Source organism: Oculina patagonica, chromosome 6, assembly GCF_052425735.1.
Source record: "Oculina patagonica isolate OP01 chromosome 6, crgOcupat, whole genome shotgun sequence".
Lineage (NCBI taxonomy): Eukaryota > Metazoa > Cnidaria > Anthozoa > Scleractinia > Oculinidae > Oculina > Oculina patagonica.
Window position 1 is genome coordinate 4,124,077 of NC_135763.1, and position 22,980 is coordinate 4,147,056.

At 38.3% G+C, this 22,980-nt stretch overlaps 1 protein-coding gene across 1 annotated transcript; it reads right to left on the reverse strand.

Annotated features, from left to right (window-relative positions):
- Positions 1-2,949: 2,949 nt before the first annotated feature.
- On the reverse strand, positions 2,950-16,291 carry LOC144655927 (pre-mRNA-processing factor 17-like). The gene is made up of 22 exons (XM_078516114.1): positions 16,115-16,291; positions 14,381-14,467; positions 13,844-13,904; positions 13,052-13,120; positions 12,730-12,781; positions 11,722-11,759; positions 10,749-10,841; positions 9,967-10,016; positions 9,580-9,673; positions 9,039-9,162; positions 8,584-8,674; positions 8,135-8,180; positions 7,801-7,902; positions 7,640-7,704; positions 7,163-7,213; positions 6,738-6,778; positions 6,517-6,609; positions 6,036-6,112; positions 5,713-5,813; positions 5,517-5,560; positions 5,152-5,220; positions 2,950-4,465 (listed from the first exon to the last, which is right to left on the reverse strand). Exons 1-22 carry the CDS (start codon positions 16,289-16,291, stop codon positions 4,357-4,359), a joined length of 1,734 nt encoding a protein of 577 aa, XP_078372240.1. The 3' UTR covers positions 2,950-4,356.
- Between the last annotated feature and the right edge of the window lie 6,689 nt (positions 16,292-22,980).

Below are 22,980 nucleotides of genomic sequence, written 5' to 3' on the forward strand. Positions count from 1 at the left end.
CAATTCTTTGCAACTTGCGAAAATTCACGTCCGCCTGGCCAGAGCGACCAAAAGTGTACGTGCCGCGAATGTGTAACGTGATGAAACCAAATCGATCGTGCACTATCGTGGCTGCTCTTTGCCGCGCTTTGAAGTAAAGCTCAAGTTGTTGTTCTAAACCTCTTATTTCAAAATACTCCGCCTCTGATTTGAGCCTTGCAATCTCTCGGAAGTCATCCGGAAGGTGTAATCTTCTGGTTCGGAGAAAATCCAAAACATAACGAAATAGAGACCCATCGCGATCTATGAAATATTTCCCGGACTGGTCTTTTTCCACGTGCTGCCTTCCGCTGAAAATGCGTCCAAGTAGCGAGTCGGGTTCTCTTGTTAGCGTTAGCACCGAAGTCGAGTAAAACTTTCCACCGACGTTCAACTCAATGTTCTCTGGGAACAGTCGATGATGTTGTTGTGTGTGAATCGCAGCCGCCATGTTTCACTACGATATTTTTGCCACGCGCCCAGCTGTATGTCAGTGGCGGGTTTATTTGTTTTCACGACAGCGAATAAGCGACAAGTAAGTGAAGAGTCGAATAGATTATCATCTGCCTCGTGTTGTGTTTGATTTTATAGCTTTCCACCGGAGAATAATTGACAGCTCAATGGGCAAAAAATTAAATAATATTAGTCGTGGATAGGTTTTCAAGACAAACCGTTGTTTGATGTCCTGTCTCTTTGACGCGCGAAACAAAGGCAGACGTTCACGGAATAAAAACAACAGCGTGAAACAGACTTTTATTGACATGTTGGGATTTTAAAAATTCCGCATTTCCTTCCAAATAAATTAGGCAAGGTTAATCTATTGCGACAGTTTTATTGGGTTACTTCAGTTCAATCCAAAATTGACAGCTCGCCAAAGAAATAAAAAGAGAGAAAACACCCAAAAGGATTCTGATTTTTTTTTCCCGAGTAGCCACGTCAGTTACTTATCCTCGCATTATTCTTATCTTCTGGTTATTGTTTGGCTGAATCATGTTTGAATAATTAAAAAAGAAAGACACCGCATTAAAATCTGTACGTTCCGTTTAACCACGCAAAACAACAGAGGCGGTATCAAGGGTTTGGTTTAATTTTGATATCGCCGTCTGGTCGCCTACTCCAGCGAGAGAGATGTATTCTCGACGAGAATAAGCGACTGAAATTCAGCCTACGTGATGTATTCAAATTATTATTCCGTAAGTTCAAAAGATATTGGATCACAAATCAGTGGCACACTCATAAATGTGACGGATATTCTACCTTGATAGCGAGTGAGTTTCAATTTGTCATCAGCAATTTTCATTCCACAAAAGTGACTGATTATGTCAAGATTAGATTTGACGAGCGAAAAGTATTTTTTTGTCATAAGTCACCCACACGGTAAAACACCATCATTCCTTTTCGTCAATAAATAAACGGACCGCGCTTCTGCTTTTCTCAATAACTTTCATTTGTTGGTTGAAGAGCTTTGTGCTCAGTCATCAGTGGCACACTCATAAATGTGACGGATATTCTACCTTGATAGCGAGTGAGTTTCAATTTGTCATCAGCAATTTTCATTCCACAAAAGTGACTGATTATGTCAAGATTAGATTTGACGAGCGAAAAGTCTTTTTTTGTCATAAGTCACCCACACGGTAAAACACCATCATTCCTTTTCGACAATAAATAAACGGACCGCGCTTCTGCTTTTCTCAATAACTTTCATTTGTTGGTTGAAGAGCTTTGTGCTTTAGTTTAGACACCTATGATAATATTTCACTGACGATTTATGATTTTACAAGAAGAGGACATTCACTTTTCAAACCAGGTAATCCTTAACTTCATCTGCTAACTGATCCAAAAGGCAAAAATGCTTATTTCTTTCCTAAAATTTGAATTATAAAGAAAACCTTCACTTTATGTCCAATATTTGATAGTTCTTTGGGATCAAATATTAATTTAAATCTTTTATAGCCATGTTCACAGTAGCCTGCGCCGCAGACGAAACTAACCCCTTACTAGCCGGGGTTAGATTACGTCAGGCTATGTTCACAGCGGTTTTAATCTTGTTGTTGACCAGTTATTAAAACGTTTCTCTCCCAATTGCCCCCAGGGTCTCCGACAATGAACGTTGCTTTTCTGCTAGTGGCAATCAATCTCACAAAACCTGAATAAAATGCATTATTATACAAACTCTAACAAAATGCAATTTTACAATTATGAGCCTTGCGTTTTAATTTTTGTATTTCAAAATTTGTATAAATTCATGTCCGTCCTTAATATTTCAACTGTGAATTCCAGGAACAGTTTTTTGGTCAGCGAGAGCTGCGGCAGAATTGAATCATTAGACACAACGGAACCCTTGACAAGAAATGGTTTTATTAATTAAAAGAGTAGCCTTTACACACTTCATGAAGTCGCTCTTATAAACCTACATTAATGAAAAGAAATATTTCAATGTTTTTTTTCCAAACGGTTCCACACAATGCTACACTAGAGTGAAATGATTGAAGTAAAATAAGACTCGTGCATTAATTTTAAGAAAACTCAGGTATATTCAGAAGTACACATTGTGCGAAACCGATTACATTTCATTTATTCACTTGAAAAGTTTAAGTCAGGGTCAATAAATATATAGCGTCTAAAACCAATTTTCAAGAAAAGCTTTGGGCTAAATTGACCTAAAATGCTTAAGTGTAGTAGTGCACGTTAAATCTTACGAATGTACAATTGGAAGGCCATTTGTTTGAATTTTCCAGATTAATTTGGTTTAATCTCAAGTAAATGTCAGGCTGTGAAAACGGTCAAAAGAAAAGAGACCGCGAAAAATAATAAATAGATTTTTAGCTTAATGTATCTTAAGGGCTTTTAAAATATCACTGTGATTAACATATTTGATTTTTAGCCTCTTGATGTGCCTGTCTATAAATTTAATGATGAGAAGGTGAGAAATTGTAAACCTCCAGTGGTGGTAAAACTTTATTACATAACTTACCCTTTACATACAGTTCTCTAAAACAACTAGTAACATCCCACGTGCTGATCATAAAATTGCTACACTGTACAAAATATTTATAAGATTTTCCCACAGTTTGATACCTAAAGGAAAAAAAATATTACGGCAAACAGAGGGAAAAGATGAAACCAGAATATCATGTTAGGTCGTCCCCCTTTTTCCCCATTTACCGTCGTCCGACCGCGATTTTTTCCAAAAAATTGTTATGATATTAGAAATATCAAAGACTTGCTATTCCAGCGGTTGCTGGAAAGTCGTGGATGCTGGCAGATCGCAAGAGTGTTGGTGTTTCATCTGTCTTCACTTTTTCTTTTTCCACTACATCGATCTTTTCCTCTCCATTGCCGCCATGTTGATTTTGTGACCACGTTTCGTTGTTTCCAGGCTCTTAAGTTTTTTTTTAAGGAGTTTTTTTTTTTTGATCCGACCGACCCAAAATTAGGAAACGCACTCGACGGTAAACGGAGAAAAAAATGGGACGGACGTAGAAATTTATTATCAATGCTCGGCCCCTTGCTGTTATTTATTTACCCGAAAATTCGGGAAATTTTGATTGGAAGTCAAATGGATCATAAAATCACGGAAAACGCTTTTAAGAATTATAGAGTAACTCTTGAAATAATTCTTTCCCCTTTTGAAACGAAACATCGGAAATTTATGAACCAGGTGATTGTTTCTCCAAACTTCCAGTCTTCCTTTGGGGGCATTCGCACGGAAATTTTAAGAGCCATGTTCGACTAAAATTTTCAAAATGTGCGGGAAAATGATGAGTGGGCTACGAGTCTTTATATTTTGTCGAATTTGAAAATGTTGTTTAATTTAATAACAGTTCGTCCAAGTGGTTGGTTGAAATGAGAAGCATTCACGAGTATTCTGCGATTATATCTAGTATTCTACATAAAAATTCAGGATAAAAATAAAGAAAATGAAATTATTCAAATGTACTGTCAACTCCTTTCAAAGCCAGCTGAATAAACTGAAGGAAGCAAATGATTGAAGCACTGCAGAGACCAACTCCCCGTGTCTGCCGCGTGGATCCAAGCTTAGAGAGGTGTTTAACCATTTTCCTGGAATTGACTCAATCCATGGTGATCTTTTTTCTATATTTCACCTCAAAAGACGCATTTTGGCAGTAGCCAAGATTTGACTTGAAGTGCGAAGAACCATGCAGCTTGCAATTCCAATTTGATTGTAAATAAAGATTGAGAGGGTAAGAACTTTTGATGCTTGTATCCGATCACTTTATGGTAGCAAGTTTTCTTTTGCCCCAGGATTCCCAATCTTTCATAGATGGAACTGGACAAATGTGATCGCTTTGGTTCATAGGAACTGACGTCAGTCACTCAGTCCCAGTACTTAATGAGTCCATCCCAACCACAGGTCACCACCTTGGATGTTTCATGAGGATGCCACAGGCAGCTGATACACACTGCGTCATGCGCCTTGAACTTGCTGTGGGACAACATGCGAGGAATAAAGTGAGTACAGTTAAACCCCTATTAAGCGGCCAGTTATCAAAGTCTGGAAAGTATTGTCAGTATACTACTGCCAATAAAACCCTTATTTAGTGGCCACCTCTATTAAGCGGCCCAATGAGGACTCGTCTTTCGTTTTAACCTCTACTGAGCGGCCACCAAGAATTAAATACACGTAGTTTGGCCTTGCCTAAGAGTCCAAATAGGAAGTTACTACTGATAAAAACATTCAAAACGCTTATTATCGTCTTAAAGTGATTTCGTTGTCACTAAGCTAAGTGATGATCTTTCGATTTCCTAGCAATAATATGATGTTCCTACCACGTTTTATGCACATTTCTGGCAAACCCCTGTGGCCTACCCCTGTTACATGTTAACGGCCAATCAAGGTTCAACTGTAGTTTCAACAGAAAGGAGAACAAAGCCTGTCCCTTTTCAAAAAATTGAACCATTTGCCTTTGTTTGCTTTTTCGGGGGTGAAGGGAGGGGTTGCCCGATGGAGAAATGTAAGCTACGAGCTACGAACGGCAACAAACAAACAAACCACGGCAAAAGCGTGTAAAGAGAGAGAGAACACTTTTCTATTGCTCGCAGAACAATACTTAATAAGCACTGAAGAAGAACAGTTAAAACGTATCCAAGAAAAAAATCTTAGTTTTATACCTGTAGAGTTTTGTAGATTTCCAGTCCCAAATACAAAGTTTCCCATCTGCATCACCGGAAATAAGGTAACTACAAAAATAACAACAACAAAAATACACCTTAAAATTGGTTGTAAAATCTCAAAAATAAAAAAATCTCTCGATGACAACCACCTTATCGTTTTAAAGTTTTGAAACTTTATTTGTAAAGTGAAACCACAGTACCCTGATATGCTATGACAAAAGGTCAGCAAGAGAAATGGTGATATATCCATTTGACAAATGGAAAGTATGATGTATGGAAACGTTGTCGACATAAAATAATAAGAAAAACAGAAAAAGAAAAAAAGCGAAAAGCTGTAAAAGTGAAATTGTAAATTTACTTACCTTCCATCCGGAGAGAAATTTAACTGACAAGCATAACCTGCCACCTAAAGGAATAAAATCATTGACATTTTACCAATCGTTGTAAAGGAAGGCCGAACAGCCTTCTCCACAACTAAGGACGAGAGATGTGAGCGGGCAGGGTGATCTGATAACGAGCGGAAAGTTAAGAATTAAACAAATCAAAAGGCTGTTTTACCATGTGGCCTTTAAATGTTTTCTTTCGGTTCTGACGGAAACGGTTGAGCACTCCGAATATCATGATTTGATTGTCCATGGACTGACACGCCATCCATTTGTCTAAAAAGAACACAAAAATATCACAGTCACAAAATGCTACGTACCTTAGACTCAAACTTCATTTTCTTAACGGTGGAGGAGAGATTGGACACTAGCTCTGTACCTTCTCATCAAACCTCGCGCCCTCGAGCACTTGTACCCAATCTCCGCTCACCCAAAAGTCCTATCAAGCTGAGAGTATAAGGACTCTGAGAACAGTTTTAAATTGGAGGAATGACTTACTGTTAGGGTGAAGAGCAACAGCAGGCATAGAGTGCATGCTAGGCTCGGCGATATACTTGAAATCCACAGGTATGTCCCTAAAATAACAACCAACCGGGAGAGTTAGATACAGTTGTTGAAGTTGACTGGAATTTTTTTTCGACACAGATTAAAAACAAGAGACAAAGGCAGTCGGGGGATTCTTATAAGGCAGGCAAGGGGCAAGAAGCATAGAAAGCTTGCTCTGGGATAGGAAAGTTCCTGGAACACTCGCAGAATAATCGACTGACTTAATAGAATGTTCAGTTCTCTTGTCACTAAGTTTACTAGAATGTGAACAGTGTTTCCTTTTGTCCAGAATGCGAGCGGAAACGACGGTATACAGGTCTACAATAACTTTATTTATTCACCCCTTAATTTTTTACAAAAGGAAAAGATTGATGATAAGTATAAAAAAATTTTTATAAAAGAAAAAAGACGGCAGGATTTTAACTTAACTCACCACTCCCATACTCTGATGCTTTTGTCATCTGATGTCGTCACAAATCTTCTGTTTTGATCCACAAATGTTATGGTGTTCACTGCACCAAGATGCCTGAAATGAGACAATGATTTTTGTTGGATACAAATTCACATTAGAGGTGGTTGGCCAAAGGAGTTTTACAATTCGTTCACTACATTGGCTAATCGATCAAGTAAAACCAGTTATGAGTTATGACTTACCTGTCATATTCTTGAACTATCTCATTCGCTCTGGTGTCCCACTGTAATCAGAAAAATATACAAAAATTTTACCCAAAGCCATGAGCTAATGGTCAACTATGTAGTACCCTTTCACTGAGCCCGCGATTTCATTCTCTCAGGTTGCCTGCATAAAAGTAGCACGAAGTATCCTTTTGGAGATAAGCACGTTCATTTTACGGCCATTAACGGTCAGTGAACGGTCGCAAAGGAAACTGCAATTAACTCTTTCTACCGGTTATGGTTATATTTTAGTTTCGCCTACATAAACGATATTTAGTTCAGACGGCCATAACTCTGTCAGTGGTTTTATTTACGCATAACTTAGCTACGTAGGGGTGTTCTACTGACTCAGCACACCATTCAAACGTAGAAACGTAGAAACAGGAAAAGACTTTCAATCTTACCGTTAATATTTTCTTGTCAGACGTACCGCAAACAAACAGATGCTGCTTGTCCTGGGAAGTGCGACAAAAGAGAGCAGAACAACTTTATGAGAGGTGGATAAGTTTATTTAAGATGGGTTTACTCTTTGTGTAAGAAGTCAATGAAGAATCGTTACGTATTTCCGGCTTGTGTCTCAGCCAATCAGGTGCAAAACCAAAGCCAAATGTGATTTGGCTTCCGCAAATTCCCCGCGCTTAACATAGATAACAAGCATTTCCCAGCACCGGTTACAACTTTTCCCGCGCTTGGCACAGATTGGAAGTTTTACCGCGCTTGACATAGGTTAGATGCTTTCTCCCGCTTCGCGCGTTTACCGTTTTTCCTTCACGTTCTGATTCGCTTATCACGCTTTTTGCCGCTGTCACTACAGTTTTTGGCATGTTTTCTACAGCTATTAAAAAAACACTCCAAGAAACGCAAAGGCTTGTAATAATTACCTCATCTGGATTGAACTTGACACAATAAGGAATCTTGCGGTTGGTAAAACGACCAATGCATTCTCCTGAAAGATTTGAGTCAAAAAATTAATTTGGGCAACTTTCAAAGAAAAGCATATTAAATTATCAGAATTTTACGGATTTTCCTTCGGGTTACCAACCTGTTTCCGTGTCCCAAAGCTTGACATATCTGTCATAGGCAGCGCTAAGAAACTGGGCTCCAGTGTTGTTAAATGAGATGTCACGCACTGCTTTACTGTGACCTAGAATCATTAATTTATAAAAAAAACACATTCTAAAAATTATTTTATGTGATGCTACAGTACCGCTCAAAAGTACGTTGGCAGTCTCGACTCAATCCTCGCTACTCGTAGTTCGAGTGACTCGAGACGCGAGGATCAATTCTCGAGAGCCAGAAAATTGTCACGCACTCTTTATCTGGCATAGGAGATAATATTTTGAGAGTGTATTTTACTGTACTGTGATATGACTTACCCATGAATGTCCGCAGACATCTTCTTTTTCCATAAACTTCCCACAGCTGGAATATAACCAAGAAAGATAATATAACCATGAGAGCAGTTTTCAATTGAGTGTTGTAAAACCAAAACCGAAGTAATCACTCTAGCCAATCACTAGGGACACAAACAATCTAGTGAACCAATCAAACCTCGAAACAAATACGTGTAGCCGACACGAAGCGCGGGAAAAAAGTGAGAAAAAAAAAATTGCGCTGAGAAAAAAGTGTTTTCTCAGCGCAATTTGAACGGACGCAAAAAGAACGAAGCGCGTTACATGAGGGGGTGAGGGAGGAGATGACCTACCCTGCCCCCACTCCTTCAGGCTCACTTCCAGTTCTCTAGCAGTTAGTTTTGCACATTCTGTGAACTGTGGATTGAAATACATGTACATCTATAGCTTTTCTACTTGATAATAATGCTTACCTTGATCTTACAGTCCATGCTACAAGACAACAACAGATGGGCTGACGTTGGAAAGAATTTGATTGATGAAACACCCTTGGTGTGGCCAGTCCTAACATCAGGAACAACAAAAAATGAACTACATTGTAAATAAAGTTGACAAAAGTTTCAAGACTTGAAAAGTGTTTGCAAGAAAACGGTAAAAACAAGTCTATAAAAGCAAAATGGAAATCTAAAATCATAAAAAGGAGCAAAATGACATAAAAAGAAAAACTGGGATGCATACAGAAGAAGTGAAGTGAAAATATAAAACTACATTATTTTCACAAGGTGTAAAGAATTTAGATTTTCATGGTTGCCTTTTGGAGCCACTGTGTGCATTGCTCTTATGTCAACTGTTCCTTGTTCAACAGGAAAACTAGTTCTGTGTATGCTGAAATCTGAAGATACTGATAAAGACATAATATCTTACTGACCATGTGTGGATATGTTTCTTTGGCAAGTAACATCGCTCTGGTGCTTGATCTGTGTCCAGTTTAATATCAATATCTTTTGGAATGTGAAGATAAGATCGACCTTGGTAGTCTGTTGAATCTTGAACTTGAAGAAAAAATTAAGGCAAAACTTGTGTCAAAACTGGGAATAGACGGCAACACAACATCAACAACTTAATTGACCCTTATACATAAAAAAAGAAGAAATTTACATACAACAGAAATTAAAGCTAAAAGGCTGTTGGCTTACTAAAATAACTAGGGAGTTAACAAGTCTAGTAAGCCAAACTACATAAAATATATTACAATATTAGGGTCGGAAAAACAAAAAACAAAAAAACACAAAACACAACACAAACATGCACTCATCTCTAACTGAAAAAAGGAAATAAAACAAATAAATTTTACAAATCAAGGGGGGAAAGCACTACAAATTTAATACACAAAGATACCGGTAATGCTTGTTTCAGACAGTACTGTACATGCAGTACTGCACATGGTGCCAAGGTTTCTGTTCTCTTACCATGTAGAGTGGTCTTTTCTTCAACACTTTGTTCCTCTTTCTTGCTTCTCTTTTGTTTTGTCATCTCAAACTCTTCCAGTTTAGCTGCTTGTTCCTTGAGAAATAATTTCAAGAAAATGTCACATCCATGCAATCAAATTGGTCTGTAATTTGACAAAAATTTAATGATAATTTTTTTTTCATCATCCATGACCTACCTATCTGCTATCTACCTAGCAGATATTTATATAAATTGACATAAACAAAACACAGTGAAAACCAAATGATTATGACAATGATGACGACGATGATGAGGACAACAAGGACGTTGAATCTGAAGCTAAACTCAGTCAATCTGCATTAAAATTAATTTTGCTTAATTTTAGTCTGTTTTCTTGTTCATCTTACCTCAGATGGTTTGGCAACTTTAGCTTCATCAACATATGTTGCCCATGGACCTACAAAATAGAAATGGATTGGTCAAGCCATATTGCAAAAAAAGGAAAGAGAGATCAAAGCTACTACCGCTACACAACATGCAGAGAAATTGCATGAGCGGTTGCCTCCTTGACTTGCCAAAGGTTTTGAAAACCAACAGAATAAGGTCTAGATACAGGTTGTCAAATGTATTTCTACACATAATTTACTCATTGATAAAAATGTGGGATGTTTTTCACAGTTGAACCTAGCATCCAACCGGTGTGGAGAACATCATCGATTTGTCTCACAATCAAAACATGGGAGAACTACCTAGTACCGGTACCTTTCTTTCCAAGTAGGTTATGCCATTAACTCATAAAAATGAATCATATTTTGCCTTTTTAATGGTTGCCACAGACACTCAGTTTTCAAAATTTCCTGACTTTTCCCTGATAAAATCCAAATTTCCTTGACCAAAAAATGTATAATGTCCTTATGTCAGATAACCAGAATCCATCGAATGCAGGCTCCAGACTCCATTTCCAAAGAAAAAACATCGCTGGGATTGCACTGACATGAAAAAATTTCTCCCAGCCTTCAATGGTATTACATCAGCGGTGATATAATTTCAATTTTCCCTGGCTTTTCTTCAATAGGCTAATTTTCCATGACCCAAAATAAAATTCCCTGACTTTTCCCTAACCCTGAAGAATTTTATTTTTTCCCTGACCATTTCCAGACTTGACAACCCTGTTTTTATATGACTTTACCTTTGTATCCTTCGATGTCTCCAGGATCACCAGGTTTTTCTCGTTTTCTCTTGTCACCTGCTCGGGCTTCTGCTACTTCGAATATCGTCACACCTGGATAACACAATCACTCAAGTTTAGCCAGCTTGAGGTTATTCCCTAGCTGCCATTGCATTGCATATCCTAACTGTGCCAATCCTCCAACTTTATTTTTTCCTTAGTGGCCATTGGCCACCAACTGCTCAAGTTTGGTCGCCAGTGAAACATTTTAGTTGCTAATTAAGCTCACGCTTTTAATCCCTCTGATTAGTCGCCAGGCTGGCGAGTTCGGTCAATGTAGTCACCAGCTTCAAAATGGGACTAAAATGGTCTTAACTTGGAGGGTTGTGTGCATAATTTCATGCTTGATTAGTGTGCACCTTACAAACATAGAAGCTTTTTCCTTATGGCTGTAGCTTGCCAGAGACATATAAATCGTCATTTTTCTCATAAATGAGTGTGGTTACCGGTACCAATCATTGTTTTTCCCTTGTTTTGAATTGTGAGTAATAAAACTTCATTTTTGCAAAAAAATTATCCTTAAAAGGTGCAGTATAATGGGCATAAGAGCTTCACAAAAAGGAAGGAATTTAAATTAAAGAGTAAATTCTGAAAAAGTTATGACCACTTAAATTATAGAAAAAAAAAGGAGAAGCCACGAGCCAAGCGGCCCACACTGCCGGAGCTTATCCCGGCCGAGCATAAGCGGCAGGAATATTTCTACCCCCCTGAATGGGATGCAGTCCATTGCAGGGTTCCCCCCAGCATTATGTCGCCGGTACCCATTTATACACCTGGGTGGAGAGAGGCACGAGAGAAAGTGTCTGCCCAAGAACACAACACAAGGACCCCGGCCGGGGCCGACGGACCGCTCGACCGGAGGGCGCACCAAGGCCACCGCGCCTCCCATAACTTAAATTAAATACACTTAAATTATACCTGCCCCAAAATTTACCTTTCTTTTCCTCTGCCTTTTCTGTATCTCCAACAAACCTTTTTACAACAGAAAAAAAATCATTTTTAATTACCAAATAAAATAGAACCATTTTTTTCAGCAACAGCATGACCTCTTCAAACGAATGCATAACATAACTTCATTTTAACTTTGAATTTTCCAGCCAAAAACATCGATTCAGAATAAAAATACTTCTAATTAATCACCTATTTTAAATGGCCCCATTAGTCAGGAAACTTTGTCTTCCCTTAATTTCAATTACACTGAACGCTTAGCTTCCAGGTTGCGTACACAGGTGTTCTACTGCTGGATCATAATTTACATAAGAAGTTCAAGGAGAACATGGAGATGGCATGGCGTGACATTCTTCTTCTGAACCCGTGGTCCGCAGTGAAATTAAATGTTAAGTTATACTAGGCTCCTACCGTGGTCTGTAATCACCCGGTCCATAGATGAAAATTGGATGTAAATGTTATACTTGGCTGCCACTGCGATCTGAAGTCCCGCAGTGAACGAGTTTTAAAAATTGCCTGCCAGTGACCGTGGTCCGCAGTCACGTAGTGGATTCATATTTTAACTGATTGTAAATGACACACTCACCTGCCACCGTGATACCCAGTCACGTAGTGGATTCAAAAACTTAGTACATGTAGATATCCTGAACATAACATACATGTAAAGGCTGCCAAATCGTGACTACAGACCGTGGTGGCAGACAAGTAATATGGTTTTATTTTTAGTTACTATACATAACTAATGTCTTGTCTCATATGTTCACTAGGGGACTGTGGGCCACAGTTGCAGATTCTAAGAACTGTTATTCATAAAAATCAATAATTGTTTAATTTGTATGTCTTTTGAGTACGGATCATGGACCACAGTGGCAGTAGCATCAGTTCTACATAAAATTGACTGTGTTATTTGTATTGTGACTGCAGACCACGGCGGCAGTCACTTCAGTTTTGCAGAAAAGTGACGGGGTATTCTAGAATCATGCCAAAATCACACCTGTCTCCACTGTAACTGGCTCCTCCTGTAACACTGGGATCCAAGGCATATCCTGTTGGCAAAAAAAGAAAAAGAATCTGTGACTAGACATTTATATAAAAATCCTTCTTATCATTCTTATGCTCCTGTAAGAATGTGCCAAACAGCGACACAAAGTTGAGACAAACAGACAAACTGTCAGGGAGTGCTGCACATACTTTTTTGTCTTGTTTACCACAACATAATAATTATGTTATAAATAGTTTACAGTTCATGACTGATTTCAGCATTGTCAAATTATACCAACAGATACACAAGTCTAAACTTTGAACGTTTTACTCACCATAACTAGTGAAAGTTCTTCTTTGGGTTTCAAAAGTAAAGTCACTCACATGAGCTGGCTCAACATAACCTAAAAGCAAATAAAATAAATTCAGAGTCGTTCCTGTGTCTTACACAAAATTTACTCCCTTGGAGAGTTCCTCAGCATACTCATAATATACGGTCAACTCTTTCTTAAAGTGTATGTGACACGAAATCTTGACGTGATGTACCTTTGGGCCGTGCGCCGCTATGACAAAAGGTACGTCACGTCACCTTTGTGACGTCTACTTGTTTGATGAATTTTCAAGATGGCTGAGAGTGCGACATTTTGGAGGCAAAAAATGACGGAAAAAATTTTTTTGGACAAATTTTGACTATCAATCCTTTATTGAGCAAATAAACCAAAGGAAAAAGCCAATAAAAGATTTTGTGTCATAAACACTTTAAGGGACACCTGGTGTTGGTCCTGTCCCTGCCGTTTCTCAGTCATTTTACTGTTACTCAACTCACTATAAGATTGACACCTCTTTAAGGCAGACACATTACATCTCCGAGCCGGTTTAATTTTTTTTTTTTTTTTTTTTTTTTTTTAGTTGAAGCCGGTCCCGACACTGTCTGTCGTGCAAATGTCTAGAAAGAGTTGATTGTAACACAACAAGTACATTTGCAATATAGAATCCTCTTCTTGCACTTTAAAATTAATAACAATTCAGGAATCACATAAAACCTTTTTTAAATTAAAATTTATCTTTTTTACTGTTTTTTACTATATATAATAACTCGATGGCAAATCAAAACATGTTCAAATTACCAGCTAGCGCATTCTTTGGTGCATTCTGTTGTCTTGTTTTAAAGGGATTTGATGGTCCAACCTGTTGATGAAAAAAACAAAATAAAAGGCTAATAAAAACACTTTTTATCAAATTAATGTGAAATCAGTTTTATTAACTGATAAAGCTAAACCTGTTGGTAAAGATTTGTTGTAGCAGGGTATTTTATGAGGTAACTGACTAATGACATAATGTGGAGCAAGTTTTATATTCAGGAATTTTTTTATATGGAGACCTTTATAATTAATTGGATATTCAATTATTATAAATAATTATGTTGATTGTCAGCTTATTGATTACTCTGCAGTGGAAAAAAAAGAAAAAAACCGATTTTTGGGGATGGATTGAACATTCCTAATAAATAGGTAAAAGCATCATTTTTTAACATTTTTTCAAAACTTTCATTAAAATTTTATATTTTTACAATATACATTACATTATAATGTACAGGTCTGAGTAAGCTCATTGGAAGTGAATCAGCGAATGCATGGGTGACAATAAACAAAACATGTTCTAACCTCAGGAGAGAACATCTCCTCATATCGTGGATTATATGTGACCTCCTTTTTTGTGGGATCAACCTGCCGAACAACACCAACATCTTCCTGAGGGACATAAAAGCAACACTAGTTATGACATGTACTTGAAACTGTCTGCCGAGTATGGCTAAACTCAACACAATCTCACATGCGCAAATGTAATGCATTTTTTACTGGTACACATGACACGCACTATGACAGAAGCTTCAGCTATGCTCTACTGAGTAATTCCATCTCCCCAGTCAAATTCGAGCCCAAGTCACATTCGCATCCAAGTCAGTGGTATACCTTTGAAACACCAGACCAAGAGGTTTTGTCGATAGCAGGTCATTCGTAAGATCACGAGTGGAAAGTGCAGAGGTTGCCTATTTACTGAGTTAGGATTTCGAGTTGGACTTTGAGTTGGAGTTTTGAGTTGCTTGCCGAGTGGTTAGATCCACTCCAGTTTGCTTGCAGTTAGTTCCACTTTGGTTTGCTTGCGGTTAGTTTCACTCCTGTTTGCTTGTGGTTAACTTAAATTTGTTGGTTAGGGTGTCACGCTTACAGTATGTAAACTTTAAAAATTTGATTTATTTTCCATCAGTACCAAATTCAACTCTGCGTAACCTACATAAAATGCAATCTTAATAATACTTGTGACATTTCTGTAATGAACAAACCTCTGACCAGTGACTCGGCCACTTGACTCGTACTCGGATTTGACTCAGACTCAGAGTTGACTCAGTCAATCGGTGAACTCATGCTCTACCGTGATAAAAAGCTTTTTATCATGGCTCTGAAGTACCTTACTGTGCCTTTCAATAACACACAAACTCTGAAGTTCAAAACCTAACTAGTAATTGTGTTTTTTGCTAGCATCATTCATAACCTTTTGAACCAGTTAAAGTAAACTATGGTTTCCTGAGATGTCTGCTAACTAGGTGATTGACGGCAGCAAAATAAAATAAACCATTGACTTGAGTGGAGGTTGTGTGTTATTGAAGATTGAAAGGTGCAGTACATGTCACGATGAGCTTCACCTGGTGTGCAGCATAGGGATTCTGGTGTGAACATAAAAAATTTGCAGAAGAAACATGATTGTTCACATGACAAACTCTGTAGATGGGTTAAAAACAATCTCACTTATTATATCATCTATGCCAACCCTCCCGGATTATCCGGAGTCTCCCGAAACAGGCCGAATCCCGGCCCCGCGGCGCCCCGGAGAAGGAGTTCAAAAATGCTCGTTTTCAGCAATTTGGCCGGGAGCTAAAAAAGAGATGTGGAGACCAGCGAAGCCGTGCGTTGGAGGGACTCAACCTCCAAAAGGGGTCCGAAAATGGTGGCCCGGATCACGATTTTTAGGTTGGCATCTCTGTAATATATTACACATCTTTTCTTATTATGAGGCTAGCTAAGGAAAAACAAACATGATAAATATGAGGGAAACGTGACAGGCTGGTTGATGGAATATAAAGGCCAAAAAAGAACCACAGGTCCATTCCCGCAGTAAAGTTTCCAAGATAATCAAGAGTCACACATAAGTTGTTGAATATGTAAGAGCTCCCATTTCCCATCTGCGATTACTCAAGCATTCCCAGAAACGCTGATTATTACCTTTGCTTTAAAGTTATAAAAAAGAAAACAAGTTTAAGGCTACCAAAGGCTAATCAATGAGCTCGAAAATTTCATTTTGAAACGCAACTGGTTCGTTTAGAAACTCGAAGTACCAACCTTTGCAGTGACTGTTGGTGCACTTTTAAGCTGAATTTTGGATTGAAGTTGAGAAATTGAGACTCCTGACTTGAGATGTGCCGTGTGATCTGGCGTAACTTCTTCCGCTGGGCTTTCATTGCCTTCAGAATCGCTATCTTCGCCATACGCACTCGCTAGAGCTTCGATTGCCGCCATTTTGTTTCGAAAATTGGCCAGGTCACCAAGTCAAAAAAAAAATTGAAAATAGAAAATCAAGAGAAAATTGAAAATATGAACGAAAGGCAAAAAGATAAATGGGAGGAAGTGATCGAGGAATGGCAGAAAATGTCAAAGAGAAACACACAAACTAACAAAATAATAACACAGAGAAGGACTGTGAATCTCTTGCTGAATAACGTCAAAAAACTAAATCGTCTGTATGTATTTAAGGGCTAACAAACTCTATCAGCACCCTGCGAGCAGAGCCTCTTTTAACTTCCCTGTGATTGAGATTTGGGAAGTAGAAAGAGGCTCTGCATGAATCGTGTCATTTCTTTGAAGTCGCCCGGGGGGGGGGGGGGGGCAAAGACTAGCGGATTTTTCGTGTTACCATCATCGCCGAAAATTTGACGTCACATTCGGTCAAAAATGGGCAAAAATGTCGAGCACATCGTCTTCCCGAATCGTCGAAAATAATTTTCAAGTAGACGTGTTTGTTTCGTTTTTTTGGAGTGGACAGTCTCGTATAATTTTGGTCCCTGCAGTCGAGGGAGTTTGTAGGGACATTGCTTCGACTATTTGTGGTAAAAAAAGGTAAAGTCTGCTTCGAGCCTAGTGGCCCATACAGGCCGGAGCTTATCCCGGTTTCCGTAGCATTAAGCGACTAGGAGTATTGATACTCCCCCCTGGATGGGATGCTAGTCCATCGCAGTCCATCGCAGGGACAGATGTCGATAAAATAAATAGCTTTACTACAAAATTGAAGCAAATAACGACGGCGTACTTTTGTGTCATGGTGGAAAATTTGGCTTACTCCAAATAATTGACCTGCCAACTATTGGATCTAGCAATCACGGATTTAGTAAAAGTGATAAATTAAATAGCCTATTCGGTTTACAACTGACACCACGGATCAAACACTGGTGGTTGTAGTTTGCAGTGGCTATAGCGGGAATGTCGTTTGGTATTTAGGACTTCCATTCTTGAACATAATCAACTGATAGGTTAGCCTGAATTTTTTTCGCCAAGCTCTATGGGAGATATAGACCGTGTGACCTTTGCTCAGCGTTGTGCGAGGAGTGTTGTAATTTGAGCGTAACAGCGACCCCAACAGCGGGCGTTGCGTAACAGCGAATTTTAAGGATTTGTATGAGAAATAACGACCGAGCTTTTAATAAAAAAATATCTACCTGAAGTCCTCTGTCTGTTGTTATTTCTCCTTATGTGGTTTTTGGAGCGATTTATCGCGATTCCAGTGAGTTATAGTTCCACTGCCTTTCTCTCTATATATCCTATAAATCTTAGTAAGGGGCTAGGCGTTTTCGAGCTTGACTGCATCCAGTCTTTGGACGGCGAATATTAAACGGCGTGGTACATCAAGAAAATGGGAGCTAAGGGCAGGGTACGGTGACACGGCTGACTGAGGCGCATATTTTGATTCTCAGTCAGTCATTTTTTCGACTTTTTTGCTTGTTTACAAGCAAAATGAAGGAGAATAGCGTTTAAGTGGGGGTAAATGTGGAACCACATTCTTGTTAACTCTCAAGGGACTGTTTTAATTTCTCAAGGGAATATTTTAATTTCTCAAGGGATTACTTTCCGCTGTGGGTGATCAATTGCGATCTCGCAGAAAAAACGTGACTTGTCACATTTACAAACGTTATATAACAATTTTAAAAGTGACATGTCAGCTTTCTTATCTCAACGCACGTGTGTCTGAAAGGCAATCTATAAAAAGCGTCGCACAAACAATGGATTGCGTAACTAACGCTAAAACACGAATAAATAATCACTAGCACTTACATCGTTTCAAAATTACAAACGTCAAAAATAAGCCATACCAAAAAAAAACTCGCTCTTTTCAAAGATATTATTCAAGTTAAAACAAATGCAAGAGATGGGGGCTTCTTTTAGCTTAGGAGCGGTTAAAAATTAGGCCAAATTTGGTTGCTACTTGCGCCATTCTATTTCGTCATCAGCCTAGGTCGTTAAGGTGGATTTCCATTGACTTTTTTTTTTTTTTGGGGGGAAAAAAATATAGATAATTTTTTTTTTTGTTTAGTTTTTTTTTTTTATTTTTTTTTTTTTTTCCGCGAAAAAAAAAGGTTAGGGACGTGACCTCGCGTTGACAGCAATGTTACATGAATCGGCTTTACAACATGCGATCATATCTACGCAGTTCGAGTGGAATTTCAGTCAAAGACAGCAAAATTCTTTCGTATTTCATCTTCAAATATAATTCGAAAGCATTCACTGTATATATGGCTTTTGTTTAATCCTTCTTAAGCCCACGAAGAAGCTGTCTTGATATCCAACCCTCGCAGAGCCCAAACAAAACGCAGCATGAGTGTATCGATTTGTTTACCCTGCAATTATATGCGCAATGTTTTCTCCGACAGTAGTCGGAAATATCCGTAGTTTTTCGTGCTTTTTCGTGGAGCAATCGTAAGGATACGGCCTTGAACACATTAAACAGCGGTCTACCTATAACAATTCAAATATGGCGTCAATCTCGAGCCCAGAGTCCGTCTAGTCGGTCAGCGGTATGGGACGGACTCTGGAAAACTGGAATTTATCAGATCAATTTCAGGTCTATTTTCAGGTAGAACCTTGGTCTTCCGGTTTTTATTGCGCATGCTTTTAGCTCTAAGCGGAAGTAAATTTCCCAGAACGGAAGTAAATCGAGAAAGATGAACTATTTCTAACACAGTATCGACAGAACTTGTGTTTATCGAAGCAACAAAAGTAACAACAACGTTGCTGCAGTTAACAAAAGAGAGAGTTAAATAAAGAGCGTCTGGTGTTTTGATTTCCTTTAGTCGCATTCTTGAGCATACTGCCATATTTGTTTTAAATCAAAGGTCTTGTTAGCCTTCCAGAATTCCGTCTGTGAAGACTGTGTGCGTGTGTCCCGGCGTTGTTGTTTTGCAGTGACGGCTAAGAAATTTCCATAATGCCCAACGCATGGGCAAGCTATTGTTGTATTGTAAAAATTTTTGTTTGGCGACTCTCGTATATTTCAGAGGCTTCTCGGTGACAGCGCATCTTTTCAGGATAGATTGCATGTTTTTGAGCAAATAATTTTTTCCTCGTCGAATGGCGGTAATATTAATAAAGACGAAAAGGCCACACCGGTCAACGCTATTCAAAAAGGTGTAATTAGAATTTCGGCGACTCAGCACGTGCACACAATTGTACAATTCTTTTTCTTCAGCAAAACAACAATTAACGCGTGTTGTTCAAATTCTGCGTTATTAGTTATTATTAGCACAGTCTGCGATATTCATTTTTAACCGAAACGGAGATTTGAATGAAAACAGTAGTTCTGGCGAGATTTGTAAGTCAACTATAAATTGAGTTTTCAATCGACCTTACCTTGCTGACGCCGTCGTTGTTGTTTTAAAACTCCGTTCAGAATTGACGTTTAAAGGAAATACTTTTTTATTCATGGTATCTTTCGAGTTCAATGAGAAGGGTAGAATTAGATAATACTTCATTTATTTAGCGGCATATCACGAGTTCTTAGGTGTTTTACAAAATTAAGGTGATACTTCTGAACATTTGACCATGGAAAACAAAAAATGTTTTCCAGGATTTCCGGCTTGGTTTACTTCCGGGAAGATTTTCACACTTCCGTGTTGATTTCTATTGTTCTGCGAGGACCAACAGAAGAAGAGAAATACATTCAGTTTCCCAGAGTGTGTCCCGGCGACCCTACCGCTGACCAACCGCTGACGGACCGAGGAGCCGGGTTCACAGCGGTCAAACGCAAAAAATACGCGCGGTTTTCGGGTGATTTTAATTTTGAAAGGGAAATTTTTAAAAAATTTTAAAGGAAAATGAAAAAGGGTGGGAGGGGGGGGGGGGAGCCGGGAGACACTCTGGGCTCGAGATTGATGTGGCGTCGCAAAAACAAAGCGTCGAACGCATATTTTGCTGTTTCATTTGCTAATTTCGCTGCCGTAATCGACTGCCTCGAAAGGTCCTTGCAATTTTTAAGTATAGAATTGTCAGATCTCGGTGAAATTTGCACTGTTTATTTGTGTAATGTTAAGGAATATGTGTATAAATACCTGGCGCGGACGAGCCATTTTTGACAAAATTATATGGCTGCATTTCCTCCGCGAAGATAGGAAATTGTTAAACTAAACTACAAAGCAACTGTAATGATAAGTTCGAAGAACAATGCACAGGATAAACCTTCGACTCATACTTCATGCAAAAAAGTCGGTATCTCGAAGAGACTTTGATTTAGAGTCTAGTTTTTCAAAGATTAGCTTCACTTGTGCTAAGTCATTAGTCTAAAACATATAAGTCTTGAGATTTTATAAAAATAAAAAAGACTGTATTTCCCACAAGTTTACACCCTCGGGGAAAAAATGACGAAACTAACTTCATTTATGCATGCCTCTGTATTTATATTGCAGTGAGAGACAACTCGAGACAAATTAGGGCAAATTTAACATTCGTTTTTTCGGTGCTAAAGTTTGGAATTCCATTGATGACTCACTTTAATCTAAGAGTCGTGCTTGTTTCAAAAATCTCTTAAAAGAATTGATTATCTCCAACTATTAACTGGTACATTGATGTACTTTATTTTTCATTTTTGTGTGTGTACATACACTTTTCTTTTTTTGTTCCCTGTCTGTGTGTGTGTGAATGGAAATCGTGTCCCGTTTTTTTTATACTCTGTAACTTTATTGCAATATTTTTTTCCGCTTGGCCCAGCCACTTAGCTCGATTAGCCTTAGCTATTTCTAAGTGACTGTGCTCTTTTTTTATTGTTAATTTTTCTCTTTGCATGTATTTACTTATTGTACAATCTTCTGGGCACGAAATAAAAGATTGTTGTCGTTGTTGTTGTTGTTGAGACAATAGAGAGCTGAAACATGGATACGCCTTTACGGGTACATAAAAAAGCAATGCCCGGGAAATGAAAATATTTACTCCGTGATGCGTACCCGAAATAACATTTACCTGTTATGTAAATAAGTAGAATCAAAACATGAGCTAATGTGCGCATTTTTGTAATAACGCTTTGCTGCACGTGAGAAATTTGCACGTTTTATTATAATTATTATTCATCCATGCGCACCTTAGCACACTTGCGATGTCAAATTTCGCAACCGACTTTTAGTTTGCTTTGAACTGAAACTTTAGACGAAGTTAGATCTAATTCGCGTTAAGTTTACCGATCTTCCGCCAACTTCAGATAAACAAATCCGCTTTTAAATGTGAATACAGCGAGTTTTGCCGACATAGCGCAAGAACTCCGCTTTCAGGAACAAGCTTCTTAAAAGTTGTTCACTTTACCATGAAACTGAAACTTTGCTTGGCAGGTAAGAGAACTTTCCTTTAACGGCGTAATTTGCACATGTGATCAACCGCCAGCATTTCAGCTTCTGAACTGCACTTTTCCTGGAAGCCGACAAACTTTGAAGGATAACATACATTTCTTTTTTTTTTCAGAAGATCTGTTGGATACAGTCACCAAGTTCAAGTATGTGGCCACAGATAAGACAGGAAAGGCAACGAAAAACTGAATCAGCCCGCATTATAGAGGTAACTTAAGAGCTGAATTTAGAATTCTTGTCTAATAAAATCACCAGATAGATTATATTTTACTTGAGACTTTAAAATGGGGTTTTCACTGACACTTTGAACGCTATTGACCGCGAAATACTCTGTCACCTCCCTTTGTATTTAAACTCAAAACTGCAACCGTTATCTTTCTACTTGATGATGGATTCAAGTTGACTTCGAAACAACGTACGAAGTTTAATTTAGCTCATTTTCACAGTGAATTGCATTCCAAAAGTGTTTTCTTATTAGAATTCTAAGCGCAAGCAAAACCCCGATCTTTCTACCCTTTAGGGCGTCATTTACTCGTGTGGTTCTCTGAATCGTCAGCATTTTAGCTACTAAACTGCGCTATTCCTAAGTGGTAGTCGTAAAACTTTGGTGGATAATGTTTCTCGTTTTTTTAGAAGATCTTTTTGGTGACCCTTAGGATACAGCCACCGAGTTCAAGTATGCGGCCACAGCCAAGACAAGAAAGGCAATGAAAAACTGAATGCCCGCCTTATAGAGGTAACTTAAATCTTATTTGAGGCTGTAGAACAGGACTACAGTACTTCTAAAAAATGTTTATGTGTCTTACTGAAAAACTCAGTAAAACTAACCTAAGAATAGTAACTAGGGCTCTACAAGTAATTCAAAGCGCCAGCAAAAACCTGGCGCTCTTTCTATCCTTTTAAACCAGGGAGTTATTATTTTACTCCTGTAGTTGTCAAACTCGTCAGCTGCATTTTAGCTACTGAACTGCTCTATTCCTAAATGGTAGCCAACAAATTCGAAGGACAACATACATTTCTATTTTTTTAGAAGATCTTTGGATACAGTCTCCAAGTTCATGGCCACAGACAAGACAGGAAAGGCAATGAAAAAATGAATGCCTGAACTCTTGTCTTATATATTCACAAGATAGATTATATTCAGTTTTATTTGAGACCTCAAGATAGGATTTTTACTGACACTTTGAACGTTAATGACTACGAAATAGTTCCTTTGTATTTAAACTCGAAACTGCAACCGTTATCGTAATCTTTGTACTTGATAATGGATTCAAGTTGACTTCGAAACAACGAAGTTTAATTTAGCTCATTATCATTTTCAATTGTATTTCA